Genomic DNA, 19844 nt, shown 5'->3' on the forward strand with positions numbered 1-19844 from the left:
AGCAAGGTGTGGTGGATGCAGGGGAGGCATGCGCTGGTGGCTCTGGAGGTCCTCCCCGTAGGGGGTGGGTGTAAGAGGGAGGTTGTCTTGGTGGTGTGGGCGGTCAAACTCACTTCACTCACTACCTCCCCAGCTACTTTGACACTTACATAATACATGTTAATGTTACATTTTTCCAACTTGCTTTACAGGCTATTATGCTGATAATTGGAAAGAGTATTTAAAGCAGAAAGACCCTCCTATGACTAAAGCGTTCTTTGACACAGCCAAGGAGGAACCGTACTGCAGTGAGTGGTGGATGTGGTTGTTTGCTTTGGCCCAACTCCCTCCTTTTTTTTTTTTTTTAAATGGCTGAGCCTCAGCTTCCTGGCTACCTCTTGGCAAATGAAGGCCATGGTGGAGTGTGGACTTTGGAGCTGGAAGGACTTGGGTCGAGTCCTGACTCCAACACATAGTAGCTATGTGACCTTGGTCAAGACATTTAACCTCTCTGAGTCTCAGTGTCCTGCTAGGTGAAATAGGGATAACAATGCCTATCTTCTGGGTTATAGGGATTAAATCTCAACAAATCATGATTGTTAGCTTCACTGGATGGCTATTCTTTTTTTTTTTATAAATATATGTATATTTATAAAAATATACATATATATATATATTTAAAGTAAACCCTATACCTCATGTGGGGCTTGAACTCATGACCCCAAGATCAAGAGTTGCATGGTCTACTGACTGAGCCAGCCAGGTGTCCCCTGTGAGCCATTCTAATTACTAAGATCTTCCAGAAAATTTGCTTAACCCCCCGCAAAGACCTGAGATTGTGGCTAGGTAAAATCAGGTGTCAGCCACATCTATGGGTCAGTTCCAGCTCCAAAGCAACTGTGATGACCTTCTAAAGACATTGAGGGCTTGGGTATTCCAGATGGGGGCTAAATGGGGCAGCAGATGATTAGATGCCCTGGGAATCAAGTAGGAATTTTCCTGGGCATGTCTTGCAATCTTGTTCCCCTTTTCACTTTTCTGAGGAGCAACCCTAGTAAAAGAGGTTGCAGATCAGTGGGTTTCCCTCCTCCTTTGGAGCTATGTGGGGCAGCCCAGGGTTTGCTGTCTGCCTGGTCCAAGTGAGGCAAGTGCCCGAGTAATAATGGGCCATGGAATGGCAACTCTAGGGCTAACCTTATTCCTTCATGAGACCAGCATCTCCCTGAGCCTCTGTCCCCTTCTTCGCAAGTCTGATCAAGAGATAGCCGATCTGGCTATCATGGTGGAATCTCCATCTTCCCAAAGCATCATTGACCTTGGGAAGCAGAGAGTGGGGAGGAAGAATAATTCTCTGAACACATCATGCACTCTCACTTGTTCAGTAGGAATACACCAAGCCTATATGGTACTACTGCCAGGATTACGAAGAGGCGTCCCTTCCCAGCTACTGTAGTATATTTTAGCTTTATTTTTTTTTAACTGCATAAGACATTACTCAGGCAATATTTGTGTAGATACACCCATATATTTACCACTTTTTGGATTATCACTTTTGTCTCTTGCATTTTATAAATATAGGTATGTGTGCTGACTAATGAGGGGGAGAATACCCGAGCATGATAAGAATTCTAAGAGGGAAACCTGACTTAGTCTGAGGGTCAGTGAAGGCCTCCTGGAGGAAGTGATATTAAGCCAAAACCTGAAGGATGAGCTGGCAAAGGGGGCAAAGTCAGAGTGTCCAAGTGGGGAGAAGGCCCAGGAGCAAGAGACACCTGGCAGTGCAGGTTAGATATGGCATGACTGGGGAAGACATGAGGGGGGCTGGTGGGCATGGCCCAGATTACGGAAGACCTTGTCAGCTCTAGAGAGTCTCTACATGGCCGCCTGGTTGGTTTTGTCTAAAAGGGCAGGGATTGCAGTGAACCAATCATACTCAGCAGTAGACCATGTAAGGAAGGACCACGGAAAGGAATATTAGAAAATTCTGCCCTGGATCTTTGCAGAGAAACTAGGGAGGAAGAGAACAAGAGACTCAAGTCATGAGGGAGGTTGCATTTCTAGGAATTGGCCTTTCAGGGGAGCAGTTGAGAGTGTCCCTCTCTTACTGTGCTCTCTCCTTGTTTTGCAGTATATCATTACTTTGTGGATATTATAACTTGGAACAAGAACATAAGAAGAGGGTCCATTACAATCAAATTGAGCGACAGAGCTGGGAACATCACAGAATCCAGAATCAATCAGTAAGTTGGGCTGGGATGGTTTGCAGTTTGCTCTCTCCCTTTTTGCGCAGAGAAATTAAATCCCAAATATACCCACTTTCTTATTTATAGGTTTGTACTTGTCTTTGTTCTACAAAAGATTTAAGGGAGTAATTGCTTCTTTTATATATAGATAGATACATATTTTTTTATTAACATATAATGTATTATTTGTTTCAGGGGTACAGTACTGTGATTCATCAGTCTTACACAATTCACAGCGCTCACCATAGCACCTACCTTCCCCAGTGTCCGTCACCCAGCCCCCCCATTCCTCCCAACCCCCTCCACTCCAGCAACCCTCAGTTTATTTCCTGAGATTAAGAGACTCTTAACGGTTTGTCTCCCTCTCTGGTTTCGTCTTGTTTCATTTTTCCCTCCCTTCCCCTATGATCCTCTGCCTTCTCAAATTCCACATATGAGTGTGATCATATGATAATTGTCTTTCTCTGATTGACTTATTTCGCTTAGCATCATTGCAAATGGCAAGATTTCATTTTTTGATGGCTGCATAATATTCCATTGTATGTATATACCACATCTTCTTTATCCATTCATCTGTTGGTGGACATCTAGGCTCTCTCCATAGTTTGGCTCTTGTGGACATTGCTGCTATAAACACTGGGGTGAAGGTGCCCCTTTGGGTCACTACATTTGTATCTTTGAGGTAAAAAGCCAGTAGTGCAATTGCTGGGTCCTAGGGTAGGGAGCAATTGCTTCTTGTGGCTCTTGATCTTCTAGGCTCTTTACAAATGAAAGTGGTACAGAGATTTATTTTCTTTTCCTTTTTCCTCCCTCCCTTCCTTACCCCCTTCTTCCTTCCCCCCTTCTTCCCTCCCTTCCTTCTTTCCTCCCTCTCTCACTCTTCCCTCCCTTCCTCCCTCTTCTGCTTCATTTTTAAAATACATTTAATTACAAAAGTCATCCTTGCTTGCTGTAAAGGATTTAAACAGTAAATAAATACATAGCATAAAGGGGCGCCTGGGTGGCTCAATCGACTGAGCATCTGCCTTCGGCTCAGGTTGTGATCCTAGAGTCCTGGGATCGAGTCCTGCATCGGACTCCCTGCTCAGTGTGGAGCCTGCTTCTCCCTCTGCCTGCTGCTCACCCTGCTTGTGCTCTCTCTCTCTGACAAATAAATTAAAAAAAAGAAATATATAGCATAAAATATGTAACATAAACTTGCAAATACTTGCCCCATCCCAACAATCCCACAACCTAAAAGCACCTACACCCACACACAATTCAATTTTTTTGTGAGCTCATACATATATATAAACATATATATGTATGCTTCTGAAACTCAGAAAATGTGATTTTGAAAATTGGAAACATGGAAACACCCTAAAAATCCAATGATGGGGAAATGGTTAATTAAATATTCTCATATAATAGTATTTATACATTCATTTATGAAACTATATTAAATGAAGTGCTTATAATGTGCGAAGTGGAAAATGCAAGATATCAAATTATATAAAGTATAAAATTAGTTCAACAATGCCAAAAAAATGAAAAAGAAATATGTCTAATATGTTAGATTGTCCCTTGGGGGTAGGAATATGAGTGCTTTTTTAAGCTTCTCTTTACTTTTCTTTTTTCAGCTTCTCTTTACTTTCTCTTTTACTTCTATATGCTGTTGTATATCTATATAGTTTTAAAATGGTTAATTGTTTTCATCCATTAATTTATAATCAGGAAAATGGGGAAAATAACTCAAAACCTTTAAGCAAAAAATTTAAGGCTCATTTTATTCATTTACTCAGGAAACATTTTTGGGGGGTCCTATTATCTACTGGGCACTTGGGTTGTCTGTTGGCTTCACTCATAGAGAACCAACTGGAATGTCATCTGAAACTGGCAATTGCCTATGGTTTCACTGTGTAGATGAATAGAAAAGGTATGTGTTGGTGGTCTGGAGGTGACTTTCTTTTTTAAGGCATCCTTGGATCATAATAATAACAGCCTTTGTTTATTGAACTAGGCACATTACACACGCTGGCTAATGCAGGTCACACTAAAACCCGTGAGGTGGTATTACCATCTGTATTTTATATATAAGGAAATGGAGGATCAGATGTCCCCAAACCCAGAAGGGCTGCATTTTCAGGGAGGGCACCGCTAGAGGGCGCATCTTGAATAACCAGCGACAGGCAGTTTATAGGCTGTGATCTTCAGTAAGGAAGTTAGGCAGATACCTCCTCTGGAGATTCCAAGAAAGAGCAGGGGAAATTGTGCGGTCCTATAATGAGAAATGGTCACTTAACAAAATTTGGTTATTCATGCCAATAACTGGTTACATATTGGCTTTACATGTCTTAGAAATTTTAATTTTCTGTAGTAAATTTCTCCCGAGTAGGACTTTCTAAATTTTTTTTTAAGATTTTATTTATTTATTTGACAGAGAGAGACACAGCAAAGGAGGGAACACAGCGGGAGCGGGAGAGGGAGAGGCAGGCTTCCTGCTGAGCAGGGAGCCTGATGCGGGGCTCGATCCGAGGGCCCTGAGATCATGACCTGAACCGAAGGCAGATGCTTGACAACTGAGCCACCCAGGCCCCCCCCCAGTTAGGGCTTTCTAAATGTGAAGGTTTTTTTCTTGATTAAGATAGAGCCCTTAACATCTCTGTTTTATTCACGTTTAGTCATTCTTAGTTTAGTCATGTTTGTGAAAGAGTCATCACCAATCAGAGAATATATGGGAAAAAAGAAAATGGTGGTTCTATTCCATGGTAAGATTATGTCTACTTTTCTCTTTTTTTGCAAGGTAAACCTTTAGTTTTTAGTATTTAGTGTTTTTATAGTTTAAGAAAGGGAAAATAATATCAGAGAATGTGCCCTGGGTTTCTTCAGTCTTACCAGACTGTGGGTACAAATGGAGTTACATTCAAAGATATTATCTGCCTGGTGGCTCTCCCTGTATCCATGTCTTGGACGTATTGCTTTTTTTATTTTTAAACTTTTTTTAAGATTTTATTTATTTGAGAGAGAGAGAGAGAGAATGAGAGATAGACAGCACGAGAGGGAAGAAGGTCAGAGGGAGAAGCAGACTCCCCGCTGAGCAGGGAGCCCGACGTGGGACTCGATCGCGGGACTCCAGGATCATGACCTGAGCCGAAGGCAGTCGCTTAACCAACTGAGCCACCCAGGCGCCCTTATTTTTAAACTTTTTAAAAATTAAAATATAATTCACATACCATAAAATGCACCCTTTTAAAGTTTATGTTTCAGTGGTTTTTAGTATATTCACAAAATGGACAAACATTACTACCATCTAATTCCAGAACATTTTTATCATCTCAAATGGCAACCCCAGGGGCACCTGCGTGGCTCAGTCGGTTAAGCGGCTCAGGTTATGATCCCAGGGTCTTGGGACTGAGCCCTGCATCGGGCTCCTTGCTCAGCAGGGAGCCTGCTTCCTTACCCCCCCCCCACTCCCCCGCTTGTGCTCTTTGTTAAATAATCTTTAAAAAAAAAACAAACCTTAAAAACTCAAAAAGCAACCCCATACCTATTAGTAATTCCTCATTCCTCCTTCCTCTCCAGCTCCTGTCAACCACTCATCTGCTTTCTATCTATAGATTTCCATACTCTGGGCATGTCACATAAATGAAAACATACAGTATGTGGCCTGCCTTTTTGTGTCTGGGTTTTTGTTTTTTTTTTTTGCTTAGCATAATGTTTTCAAGATTTGATAGCATGTATCAGTACTTCATTTTTTTATGGCCAAATAATACTCCGTGGTATGGATAGACCCATTGTATTTCGATCCACTGACCTCTAGGTTATGGGCCCAACTTACTCCCACTGTGCCACTCTTCACACATACCACATTTTATTTATCCTTTTGTCAGCTGATGGACATTTGGGTTATTTCCACTTTTTTGGCTATTATGAATAATGCTGCTATGAACATATGTGTACAAGTTTCTGTGTAGACATATGTTTTCATTTCTCTTGGGTATATACCTAGCAGTGGAATTGCTGGGTCATATGATAACCATGTAATTCACATTTTCAGGAACTGCCAAATTGTTTTCCAAAGCAGCTGCACCATTTTACATTCCCACCAGCCATGTGTAAAACTTCTAATTTCTCTACATCCTTGCCAACACTGTTAATACCTGTTTAAATTTTTTTTCTTCTGCATTGTGATTAAAAAATACAGAACATAAAATTAATCTTTTCATCTTAATCATTTCTGAGTTTAGTCGTGTTAAGTATAGTTCACATCGTTGTGAAACAGACCTCCAGAACTTTCTCATCTTGCAAAACTGAAACTCTATACCCGTTAAATAACAACTCCCATTTCCCCCCACCCCCTAGCCCCTAGCAAGCACCATCCTACTGTTTCTACGAATTTGACTACTTTAGATGCCACTCATATAAGTGGAATCACACAATATTCATCTTTTAGTGGTTGGCTTATTTCACCTAGCATAATATCAAGGTTCATCCAGGTTGCAGCATGAGACAGGATTTCTCTTGTTTTATAAAGGCTGAATAATATTCCTTTGTGTGTATGTTTCACATTTTCTGTATATATCACAGGCATGTCTGTCTTCTGTATTTAGCCATTCTGGTGGGCATTATGTTATATGTGGTTATGGTTTTGACTTGTAATTCCCAAATGATTAATAACTTTGAGTGTCTTTCATGTGCTTACTGGACAATTTTATATCTTTTTTTGAGAAATGTCTATTTGGGTCCTTTACTCATTTTTTCCCTTTTCAATAGACTTCGTTTTTTAGAGCAGTTTTAGATTCCCAAAATTGAACAGAAGTGCAGAGATTTCCCATATACACTCTTGGCCCCATACACACAGTCTCCCTGACTATCAAAGTCTGGATAATAGAGTGGCACACCTGTTTAGACTGACACATTATCATCACCCAAAGTCCATAGTTTACATTAGGGTTCACTGTTGGTGTTGTACATTCTGTGGGTTTTGCCAAAGTATAAGGACATTTATCTACCATCATAAGATCAGGGAGTAGATCCTATAATCCTAAAAATCTTCTGTGTTCTGCCTATTGTATCCATCTCTTCCCTTTAACCTTTGGGAACCACTGGTCTTTGTACTGTCTCCACAGTTTTGCCTTTTCCAGAATGTCATGTAGTTGGAATCATACAGTATGTAACCTTCCTAGAGTGGCTTCTTTCACTTAGTAATGGGCTTTCAGTTTTCCTCATGTATTTTCATAGCTTACTACTGATTTCCTTTTAGCACTGAATAATATTACGTTGTCTGGATGTACTACAGTTTATTTATCCGTTCTTCTACTGAAAGACATCTTGGCTACTTCCAAGTCTTGATAATTCTGAATAATGCTGCTATAAACATCTGGGTACAGGTTTTTGTGTGCCTTACTTTAAAATTGGGTTACCTTTTTATTGTTGAGTTGCAAGAGTTCTGTATATACTGTGGCACAAGTCCTTATAGTTTTAGGCCGCACATTTAGGTCTTTGATTCATTTTGAGTTCATTTTCACATATAGAAGGAGGTAGGGGGTCCAGCTTCATTCCTTTGCCAGTGGATATCCAGTTGTCACAGCACCCTTTATTGAAAAACCTATTCTTTCTCTGCGACTGTCTTGATACCCTTGCCTAAATCAATTGACAGTCAATGGATAGGTTTATTTCTGGACTCTGAATTTTCTTCTATCGATCCATATATTTATCCTAATGCAAGTACCACAGTGTCATGTAGCTCACTATAGCATTACTGAAGCTTTCTAACAAATTTTGAAATCAGGAAGTATGAATCCCCCAAATTTGGTCTTTTTCATTTCTTTTTTATTTAGAGAGAGAGAGAGAGAGAGAGTGCATGCTGGGCAGAGTGTGTGGTGGGCAGAGGGAGAGAGAAAGTCCTAAGGAGGCTCCACGCCAGGCATGGAGTCCACCGTGGGGCTTGATCTGAGGACCCTGACATCGTGACCTGAGGTGAAAGCAAGAGTCAGACACTTAATTGACTGAGCCACCCAGGTGCCCCAAGTTTGGTCCTTTTCAAAGTTGTTTGACTATTCTGGGTCTCTTGAATTTCCATATGGATTTTAAATTAGTTTGTCAGTTTCTGGGGAAAAAAAGTAAGGCAGCCGGGATTTTGATAGAGATTGTTTCTGCCCCTGAGGGGGTAGGAGGGTTGTTTACTTAGAATTCATTTTTAGTTCACCCCTCCCCAGAGTCTCCCATTCAACTCCCCTCCTTTTTTTTTTTTTAAGATTTTATTTATTTATTTGACAGAGAGACAGCGAGAGAGGGAACACAAGCAGGGGGAGTGGGAGACAGGGGAGCAGGCTCCCCGCTGAGCAGGGAGCCCGATGCGGGGCTCGATCCCAGGACCCTGAGATCATGACCTGAGCCGAAAGCAGACGCTTAACGACTGAGCCACCCAGGTGCCCTCAACTCCCCTCCTTGAGTGGCTTTGCTCCCTGTCCTACTGCCCTGCAAGGCCATGAAAAAGAAAACCCATTACTAGCTTTCACAAGAGGCCAACAAAAGCTGATGTGATTTCAGTGTTTCTGCCTCCACATGTTTTTGAGGCTTCCCAGTATTCTTCACTTTCCTCTTCGGTGCAATTTAGAGGGTTTTTAGTTTTGTTTTTGTTTGAATTGTAGCCATCACCAGGAGTTGTTTTCAGGCTGTTTAGTGCACCGTGCTACCAGAAACAAACATTTGGCTCCTATCATCGGTCATAATCTGTAGCTCACTGGCTGTCATTCCCTTTATTCGGGTATGAGCCCAATCCCTTGCAGCACCCAGTCTTTCCAGACATCCCTCCAGGTAGAAGAGCGGGTTCCACCTGTACTCATAGACAGGCTTCTCAGCTGCAGGAAGGCTTTTCTCTCTCTGCCTTCCGTCTGCCCCCGCTGGGTTTTGCCATCTGCTGGTGGCCTCACCCCCTCTTGAAGTCCCTGCTCACTCGGGGTTGCACAGCTGTTCTCGGAAAGGGATCCAGTTCGGGGTCACTGGCTGCAGTTGGTTATCCTCTTTTTAGTCCTCACTTGGAACCTTCCATCTTTCCTTGACTTTCTTGACTTTGACACATACAGGTCAGTTATTTTCAGAATGTCTTCAGTTTGGGTTTGTCTGATGCTTCCTTGTGATTACATTCAGATCATGCATCTCTAGCAAAGAATTGATGTTGTGTTTGGCTCAGCATGGCCTATCAGGCGGTCCACAGCTTTCCATGAACGTGGATCAGTTCATTAAGGTGGTTTCTGCCAAGTTTCTTCACTAACAAGTTACTGTTTTTTCTTTGTATTAGTAAGGAATACTAATTCCTATTCCTTACTAATTGTTGCACAGAGGTACTTCAAGACCATGTAAATGTTCCATTACTCCTCAAACTTCTACCCACTAGTTTTGATGTTTTGTGGTTGAATTGTTACTACGATGGTTGCCAAATGGTGGTTTTTCTAATTCGTCCTTTAGGAAAAGCTTTCTCTTCTCCCCATTTATTTATTCCTTTAGTTGGTTATATCAAGATGGACTCATGGATTTTTTATTTTGTTAATGGGGACTTATACTCAGTTACTACCATTATTTATTTATTTTGATATTTAAATTGTCTCAAATCTGGCCAGTGAAATCTCTTCAAACTGGGTCTGTGCCCTTTTTTAAAAATGCATTTTTGATCATGATGAAGACAGAAAATGTAAAATTTATTATCTTAATCATTTTTAAGTGTACAGCTCAGTAGTGTTAAGAATATTCACATTATTGTGAAATAAATCTCCAGAACCTTTTCATCTTGCAAACTGAAATTCTATGCCCATTGATCAATAGCTCCCTTTTCCTTCTTCCTCCAGCCTCTGGTAACTACCATTCGACTTTCTGTTTCTATGATTTTGGTCACTCTAGATATCTTATATAAATGGAGTCCAACAATATTTATCTTTTTGTGACTGGCTTATTTTATTTAGCATAATGTCCTCAAGGTCCATCCATGTTGTAGCATATGGCAGAATTTCCTTCCTTTTTATGGCTGAATAATATTCCATTGTACGTAGATATCACTTGGTGTTTAGCCCTCCAGCCATTGATGGACATTTGGGTTGCTTCCACCTCTTGTCTCTTGTGAATGATGCTGCTGTGAACACGGGTGTGCAAATATCTTTTTGAGACCTTGCTTTCCCAGAAGTAGAATTGCTGGATCATGAGGTAATTCTATTTTTCCTTCTCCGAAGAGACCCCAGACCCTTTGCCATTGTGGTCGTACCACCTTCCATTCCTAGCAACAGTGCATGATTTCTCCATATCCTCGTCAACACTTATTTTCAGTTTTTTGTTTATTGTTTTTGTTTTTTTAATAGTAGCCATCCTGATGAGTGTGAAGTGATTCTAGATCCTTTGGAACATCTCCCACCATTCTTTGAGCGCTTCTCATCTTTAGGCACACAGTTGTTGCAGGCTCACTTTGTACTTTCCCTGACCTAGCCCTGGAATCAGCCATTTCTCCTGGAAGAAGGAGGTTTTAGTGAGGATGGTGTTTAGAAACTAAAATCTGGGGACCTTTCAGATTAGTTTTACATGTGGCATGTTTGTTCTTCACAGGACTTACACATGATTCTAGTGAGGCTGGGGTGACACACACACCCCCTCAGCCCCCATTCCCACCTCCAAATTAAGGATTGATTTCTAGAGCAAGCCTCCCATTTCTGAGCCCAGGGTGGGTCTCCGGGGTCTCCTCCCCCAGCTCCCCAGAGCGACACTGACCCAGCTAAACCTCCCCAGTGGATTTACCTTAGGCTCAATGTGAGATTCCAACTGTAGGAAACATTGCACACTCAGGAAAAAGTATTGGAACCTGGGATTTAGCTATCTTATTTGAGAGGCAGGACTGAAAAAAATATATGCTGAAGCACAGCTTTTCAATTAGTTAGCTAGCTGGACTAACAATATACATACACTTCTAGCAATGCAGTTTCATGGAAAGACTAACTTTGAACTCATAAGTGAGTATGAGTCCCTGCATTGGTGCAGACAAGCCCTGTGACCTGGGTGAGTTTAAGCTCTACAAGCATCTGTTTCCTTGTCTGTAAAATGAATAACACTCATCTTGAAGAATCTTTCAGGGGAATGGAGACATGTCAAGAGATGAGGATGCTAACTGGTGTATGGTAGGCGGGCATACCTCTCTCGTGCCACAGTATGTCATCATTCCTGGGGCCAGAAGCTTCACTTACGCAGTCCTTTGGAACCCAACAGAACTTTGGGGTCAAGTGGTTACCTGCTTATGAGTGATTTGTAGGCTTCAAAACTGTTTCCTTTCATGAGCAGTCTATATTCATTTAAAAATTATTATCTCTTCCTTCCAGTGAACCTGCAGTATTTCAGAAATACCACCAAGTGAGTCTGCTTGCAAGATTTAATCAAGACTTGGATAAAGTGGCGACCATTTCCTTGGTGTTCTCTACCGGATCTGTTATAGGCCCCAAGTACAAGCTCAGGATTCTCCGCATGAAGTTAAGGTCACTTGCCCATCCAGAGAGGTGAGCCATTGGCAGGATTTGGCAAGCCCTTGTTTTCCAAAGACCTTCTCAGTTCCTGTGCAATCTGCTTGGTCTGATGTTTTAATAGGACTTCATCCATTATAATGAAGGAGGGGAGGGGTTTTCCAAAAATAGACTTGAAAAAAGCCAGTAGTCCCAAAATTCAAGAAAATTTTACTGGTAGGCACTTAAAGATAAATGGCCCAAAAATTCAAAGAAATAACGTTACATGCTTATAGTTATATAATTCTTCCCTAATCACTCCACCCACACTGCTTGCAAGTATTTTTGTTGTGGAAAAGAGCCTCATATAATTTGGCAAACACAGAGCCTCATATAAAAAAAGGTACAGAATAACAAATATTTTATTCCATTGATACAGTATGAAAGGACTATCTCAATGTTGAATTTGATAACTGCACAGAGAATGTCCTTGTTCCTAGGAAATACACATTGAAGTATTAAGGGGTAAGCAACCTATTCTCAATCGGGTCAGAAAAAATAAGCAACTGCGTTTGTGTGTGCGTGTGTGCATGTGCACGGGGGGACAGAGTCAAACTGAGGGAGAAAGAGCAAAGCTGTGGTGGCATGGGTGCTTTGTGACTCATGCCACTCCAACACATATTCCTAGCATCCAATCTGTCGGCAAGACAGAGGTGGACAATGCTGTGAGCAGTCAGTGATTTATGCTTATGAACGCCTTTCTCCTGAAGGTTTAGGGTACCCTAAAACATTTAATAATACACGTTTCTTCTAAGAGGACAGTCATGACATCTTAAAACCATGGAACTTTTTAATACTGTTTTTCCTCTGATCATCAAAGGAATACATGTTGATTTTATAAAACCTGGAAACGTCAAAGGTGTTAAGAAGCAGAATGATATCACCCATCATGTCATTATTCGGAGGCAACAATTGTTAATAGTCTGGGTTATTTCTTTCTAATCTCCTTTCTATTATTGCTTTAAACCTAGATGAAAATAAATAAATGAAATCTTAAAAAAAAAAAACCCAAAAACAAAGCTAGACGAAGTTAGGTGGCAAATGACGTCGTATATCCTGCTTTCTTATTGTTGCTGATCTTACTCTGCTTATTTACCATAAGCATTTTCCTATCACGTTAGAAGTAATTGCTCCACGATGTTAGATCCTAAGGACAGAACATGGTTTCTTTTCCTAGAACGGGCTCTGTTTACTACTTGATTGACAAGGCTATTCCGTCTCGTGTTTGCAGGCCCCAGTTGTGTCGGTATGATCTTGTGCTGATGGAAAACATTGAGACGGTCTTCCAACCCATCCCGTGCCCCAAGCTGCTGATGTAACTGTTGTTGGGACACACGGGCACCAGTAACATCAAGAAAACGACAACTGTAGGCTTTTTTTAAAGTGTCACCTCACCTTTTCCTCAAGGCACAAAAAAGTATGGGTGTCTTTTCCAGCAGCGTCCCATGGATGTCACATTGCAAAATGTCAAACGACCTTGGATTATGGAACGGTCCTGGGAAGGGAGCCCCTAAGTAGGGCAAGTCAGAAATAGCCAGGCTCCCAACAGCCCAGCGCCTTGTCTGGCTGCCTCCTGGGGCCTCTGTGTCCCGGCCTTTCGGCTGTGCTGCCAGTCACTCGGGCAGCTCTGCTCAGCGCTGTGGCCGGTCAAGCGCCTGAAAGGGAAGGACTGGCTGGAGACCCCACTTCGGACTCGACCCCGCACTCCCTGTGCCACACTCCTCCAGGTCCTTGCACACAGAAAGGGATGGAGCCTGACCTACCTCACAGGGCTGTCGTGTGGGTTTGGGGGCCAGTCTGTGAAGGGTTCTTGGAAATCCCGGTGCCACATCCGTGAGTGGTTTGATAAATGTGAATACGCTTTTATTTATTTTGATATGGCTGACCTAATATACAATAAGAGAGCTTCTCCTCCTCAACAGCAGCCTGTCTCTTGAGCTGTTTGCTCTGGGAAGACAGGAAAGCCACACCCTGCCTTCTCTAAAGTGGGTTCGTGCGCGGAGGCAGTGAGGACACAGGGACAGCAATGGGGGTGGGGGCAGCTGCTGGGACTAGACAGTAAGCGCCCGAGGGAAGAAAGGCAGACGAAGTGGTAGGAAAGGCCTGCTCATAGTGACAGTGGATGAGGCGAGAGGTAAGAGAGAAAAAGCTTGGTTTTCACTTGAGGTGAAGAAGGGTCACTTTCCAGGCAACGCTCATTTTAAGCAGTCCTTCAGAAATGTTCATTTCTCCTTGTTACTGATGCAATCCATGCTTATTTGAAGGAAATTTATAGAGAATACATAGATGCAAAGTGAACATATGCTATCTACGATCCACCTGTTGGAGGTCATGAACGCTAACCTTCTGGAATGATGCTAAATAACTTGCGTTGCTAACATGTGAATTCAAAGCATACACCGGCGTGCTCCAGTTTGAAAAATCCTTGGGCTGCCCCAGCAGTGGGTATGCTCTGTGCATCTGGAGTGACAACAGCCGCTCGGTCAAGAGGCCCTGGAGGGCCAAGGCCAGAGAGGCCAGAACCAGGGGAGGACCATCCCTGGGGACCTGATGCCCGGTGCAGGCACAGACCCAAAGCGGGGGGTACCACCCATCCCGCAGCTGTGGCCACTGCAGGAAGGTTCCTGAGATTCCAGAGTGTCACAGGCCCATACCCTCCTCCTCATCCAAGTGATTGTTCTTCTGTTTTCCGTGAGAACAGCCCTTTTAAAAGAAATGGAGTCTTTATTTGATAAACTACAGAACTCTATACATACATTCCTGTGTGGCACATCTTGTACAGGTTTCTATATGTATCGCGTGGAGCCTGAGCTGGGGAAGGCAGGCGGCTCAGAGATGCTCCTGCCCACTTGGCTATCTTCTCGCCCTTCCTCCCTCTTCCACATTTCTCCAGCAGTTATGCGCAGAGAGATGAGTGTGCTGATAGGCCCTGATTTCTTTTTAGAGTTTTACTGATCCTGTTTTTTTTTTTTTAAGATTTTATTTATTTGGGAGAGAGAGACAGCGAGGGAGCAAGAGAGAGAGAGAGAGAGAGCAAGCTGGGGGAAGGAGCAGAGGCAGAGGGAGAAGCAGACTCCCCGCTGAGCAGGGAGCCCGGTGCAGGGCTCGATCCCAGGACCCCGGGATTATGACCTGAGCGAAGGCAGACGCATAACGGACTGAGCCACCCAGGCACCCCTGGTCCCATATTTTGATTAGCACAGCCATTTCTCTGCCCCTTTTCCCTCACCTGGTAGGCAGGGGCCAAAACAACAGCAAGAAAATGTCAGAATAGCATTGCTATCGTTTATGAACTCCTCACGCCAGGGGTCTGTCTGGGCTTCTCTAGTGTCTCTTAGCACGGTACCTGGCTCACTGGGGAATGGGTGGATGGATGCACAAACGGATGAATCAATGAATGATTAAAGGAGGGAAGTTTGAAGGAAGTTTGTTCACTGGATGGAGATGAATTTCAGTAAGTCTCATGTGACAGTGATCCAGAGAAGTGAAGGCAGGTGTGGCCACTCCCTTCGCAGGTTCTCCCAAGGCCCCTGAACTTCCCACTCTTGCTATCCTTGCCTCTCCTCCCTCCTCTTTGTCAGAGTCTCCGTCTGAATCCCAAAGCCAAGATGCAATTAAATTGCAGTCTACCCACTTCCCTCCTATCTTCATCAATTGTCTCCTACTGAGCTTTATTCCCCCTTATATTTATTGGTGTGATTATTTGGTTAATGTCTGTCTTCACTAGACTGCTCTGCAAGGCAGGGGCAATGAGCCTAATGTGGCGCCTACAACATAGTCCGTGCTCAGGACATATTAAATGAACGCTCATCATGATCTTCTGAACCCTATGGAACCATGTTCAGTTGTAAGAGCTCTCCCTACTCCCAGCCATTGCCCATTTCCACAGAGGCACACACCCTTCTCTGCCTTAGCCTTCTTTCCCAGCACTTCTTTATTATTTCCATTCTCCCTGGAGACCCACTACGCATTTCCGGAAAAGAGAGAGGTTGGCTCTTTTTTCACTCCTCTTTAGAACCTTCCAGATGGTCCTGACACCATTCTTCACCAAAACCACCAGTCCTGAAGGCAAGGAGATTTTGCTCTCCTCCACTTCCCCATTTTAGAGCCTTGGCTAAAACCCTCCGGGCCCCTCCAGCATTCCTGGGTGACTCCAAACTGTGGTTCAAAGTCCCCCCTTGCTTTCCACAACTCCCTTCTGCCACTGACTTTGTATGTGCGCCATCACTGCTCTTCTTATGCTGTATTGTACTATATTTCTGTGTCTGTCCCCCCGCTGAGACTGTGAGCACTGCAGGAGCAGCTGTGGCTTATTTGTTGCCCTAGCACCTAGCACAGTGTGAGGCACAAAGCAAGTATTCGATAAATGTCTGCTGAACAGAATGGAATGGACTCATCTTTAGGACACCTCCACTTGGATTTAGACATCAATACACTTAACTGTGTTACTTCCCAAACCCTAAATTTGGAAACTCTCATCCTTGGACCCGTGCCCCATGCTCCCAGTCCTGCAAAACCCTAGCTTAGCCAAGAAGACTTGGAACGCCAGTAACAGAAATCTACTCATACTAATGCAAATTTTACTAGAGAGAGGATTTGTGGAAACCCAAGAGCTCAACCATCAGCCTTCAGGAAGGGCAGGGATGGGGCAGCCCCGAGCCTTTAGCAAGAGTTCATGGGCCTTTGTTGACCCTGTGCTCTACCTTGAGTCTCTTGACTCAGCTTGGCTCCCTCACAGGGCAGCTGTGGACCCCTGAGATCATTGGTACCATCGTGTCCCCAGCTATTCAATCACTACGTGGCCCAATTCCAAAATCCAGGGAGAGGAAGCAGCACTTAGATCCTCCTCTTGGGGAAGGTGTCCATCCCGTTCCAATCAGTTATGGCTGGAACGGGGTAGGGAAGCTAAATCCTGTGGTCCTTGAGCTACTCCTTTCAACTGCTCTGTGCAGATCCAATCCAGCCAATAAAGGAGCTTGAGTGCTATTGACAAAGAGCCTCAGTGAGCGCCTGGCTAATCCAGTCTTACTGGAACCTCTTGCCTTTTCTCCCTCCCACTTCCCTGAGCAACTGGCACCTACCTGTTTCTCAGGCCAGCATGTGTCCCTGGTCGGGGGTTACTGCTGTCCTTTGTCAGGCTGCCTGGGCATGTGCTGTAAATGAATGGGCTCAACAGAGGCTAGTGTATATGCCAGGTGGTACACCAGCTGGTTAAGAGTTAGCTCTGCAGGTGCTGGGTCAGGGAGACAGATCAGCGTGGAGGTGGGATGGGAGTGAGGAGCCCAGTTTAAGGCTTCTTTCCCATGCAGACAGGCCGAGCAGGAGGAATCAGAATAGGAATCCTGGGGAGTGGGGTGGGTCAGGCAGCAAGCAGTGGCTTGGGTAGTGAGCCTGTGGGAAATCAGGTTTGCATCCCCCAAAAGAGCTCTGTCAAAGGTCTCTTAGCCCCCCAGGTTCGCGGAATCCCACAACCCTCAGGTGTGCCTGCTGGGTTTTCCCACTGACTCTGACACTGCCCACTGCTTCCTTTTCTAACACTGCTTCTTGGGCTCTTGGGACACTCCTCCCCCTCATCGACATCCCTGAGTGAGTCATCTTGTTCTCTGAGTCCATGATTTCCTTACCAGACTTCTGATCTCAGTCCTCTCTCTCTCAAGAAGGTAGTGCAGGTAAGAGATTAGGCTCTGGTGTGTGACCTCTGTCAACTTACTTAACTCTTCCTAAGCTTCCCTTTCCTGGACTGTAAAGTGGGGCTGTTAAGAGTCCCTGCCTCAGGGCACCTGGGTGGCTCAGTTGGTTAGGTGAGTGCCTTCGGCTTGGGTCATGATCTCAGGGTCCTGGGATCGAGTCCCACATCAGGGTCCCCCTGCTCAGCGGCGAGCCTGCTTCTCCCTCTGCCTGCCACTGCCCCTGCTTGTGCTCTCTGTCAAATAAATAAAAGCTTTTAAAAAAATAAAAATTAAATAAAAATTAAAAAAATTAAAATGAAAAAAAGTCCCTGCTTCATAAGGGATGTTATGTGGAATAACTGTTGTCATGCATGCATGTAAAATGCTTTCTGTGGGGTCTGGAGTGTACTAAGTAGTCAGTGACTCTCAGCTGCTGTTCCTTTCCAAAGTCTCATGGTCTGTCTAGGAGACCTTCTCCCATCCCCTTGTTTCGACTCTCTACTCTAGAAAGATGATCTCCAGATCCGAATGCAGTTGGAGCTCTGGATTTTCACCTGCTTGTTGAGAGGCACTGCAGGGCAGAGGAAAGAGCAAGGGCTCAGGAGGGGCAGACGGGGTTGCATCTTATTCAGCACTCACAGCTGTAGCCTTCAGCAGCACTCACAAAGAGCCTTCATCTGAACACCCGCTCACCCACGCACTCATAAGTGGGTTCATGATACTTGCTTCTCTGGAGTTGAATAAGCTTTGCCATATCTATTTCCCCCAGAGCACCTATTCTACTCTAAAATGATAACTCTCTCCATGCTGTCCCTCAACCAAAGGGAGAGTCAAGTCCTTGAGAGTAGAAGCCTTGCCTTCTTGTTCACTAGTGTTCTCGGCCCCAGCACACTCCTGGCACAGGCTCAATAATGTTAGTTGTTCATTTACTTTCTCTCCTCCTATATTCCTCTGACTTCTCAAATCAACATGTACCCATCCAAACAACTAATCATTTCCTCGCTGGACCTGACCCATTAATTTAACAAACATTTGTTAAGTGCCAATTATAAGCCAAGCACAGGTCTAAGGGCTGGGACAGACAAAAGATAGATGAGACATTGTCTCATTTCAAGAAATGTTTACTGTCCACTGGGGTGATGGATAATGACACAGTATTTGTAATAATAGGAATACAGACACTTCACAGGGAATCCCAAGCACAGAGAAGGAACAACCTTTCTGAATGTGGGAGCTGGAGAAGGCTTCTCAGAGGAGGTGACAATTGCCCTGTGTGGTTATGAAAGAGTAGCAATTTTTCAGGCAGAGATTGCCCAAGAGAGAGGAAAGAGCATCATAAAGACATGAACTAACATGGTGCATGCTCAGCTGGAATGGAGGGTTTGAAGGAAGAGCATGAATGGAGGGCTGAGACAATTTCCCCACATTTTTTAAGTGGAAAATTTCAAACATATATGGAAATAGAATAAGTGTATAAAATCCTTCTCCATGTGCCCATCAGCCAGCTTCAACAATTACCAATTCAATGGCCAATCTTTTTGATTTCTATCCCTACCACTAAACTCCCATCCCGTTATTCTGATGCAAATCCCAGACTGAATCATTTCATTCATAAATACTTCAGTATTTTGAAAAGGGAAAGCATATCCCTTTTTTCTTTCTTTTTTTTTAAGATTTTATTTATTTATTTGAGAGAGAGAGAATGAGAGATAGCATGAGAGGGAAGAGGGTCAGAGGGAGAAGTAGATTCCCCGCTGAGCAGCGAGCCCGATGTGGGACTCGATCCCGGGACTCCAGGATCATGACCTGAGCCGAAGGCAGTCGCTTAACCAACTGAGCCACCCAGGCGCCCCCCTTTTTTCTTTCTATAGATGTATCATGGTATACTCAACAATGCGACTTGTTTGTTGGCTGTTTATCCCTATCTCTATGGCAACTGTGCTCTATCATGATATAGAGTTGACTCCCTCTTTTAGGAAGCTACTTAGTGTTCCTTTTTGAATATACCACAAATAATCTCACTAGTCCCCAACTGATGGGCATTTAGGTTGTTCCCAATCTCGTAACACCAAAACAAAGCGGAGAGAATACCCTGGAACATACATCTTTGTGAGCATATCTATAAGTTAAATTCCTGGACACGGAATTGCTAGGACCTGGTACACTTCAAATTCTGACAGGTGCTTCTTATTTGGCCCAAGAGTTGCTTTGAATGATTTGATGAAGACGCTTTCTCTCTGTTGTCTAGGCTTGTGGCATTATGGAGTCCTCTCTGCCTCTTCTCCATGTAATCAGTCATATTTCCTACCAGCTCAGCTCCCCCTCGTGTGTCCATCTTCCTCCCTTCATTCTCACTGCTGTGGTCCTGGCTCAGCCTGCATCCTTTCTTACTAGGACAGTTGCAACTACCAACTCAGAACGTATTCTAATCATCTGCCAGA

At 43.8% G+C, this 19844-nt stretch overlaps 1 protein-coding gene across 2 annotated transcripts in view; it reads left to right on the forward strand.

Annotated features, from left to right (window-relative positions):
- LIPH (lipase H) overlaps positions 1–13653 on the forward strand; it is a 46322-nt gene extending 32669 nt beyond the window's left edge. For both annotated transcript variants that reach the window (XM_028101136.2, XM_088017986.1), the window contains 4 exons: positions 192–287; positions 2108–2219; positions 11558–11731; positions 12966–13653. In XM_028101136.2, coding sequence (XP_027956937.1) covers positions 192–287; positions 2108–2219; positions 11558–11731; positions 12966–13053 — 470 coding nt within the window. In that variant the 3' untranslated portion in view covers positions 13054–13653. The remainder of the gene's footprint in view (positions 1–191; positions 288–2107; positions 2220–11557; positions 11732–12965) is intronic.
- The last annotated feature ends 6191 nt before the right edge of the window (positions 13654–19844 follow it).

This window comes from Eumetopias jubatus, unplaced genomic scaffold (assembly GCF_037043125.1).
Source record: "Eumetopias jubatus isolate StellerSeaLion01/CBP00866 unplaced genomic scaffold, mEumJub1_p1.0 scaffold_1, whole genome shotgun sequence".
NCBI classification, from domain to species: Eukaryota; Metazoa; Chordata; class Mammalia; order Carnivora; family Otariidae; genus Eumetopias; species Eumetopias jubatus.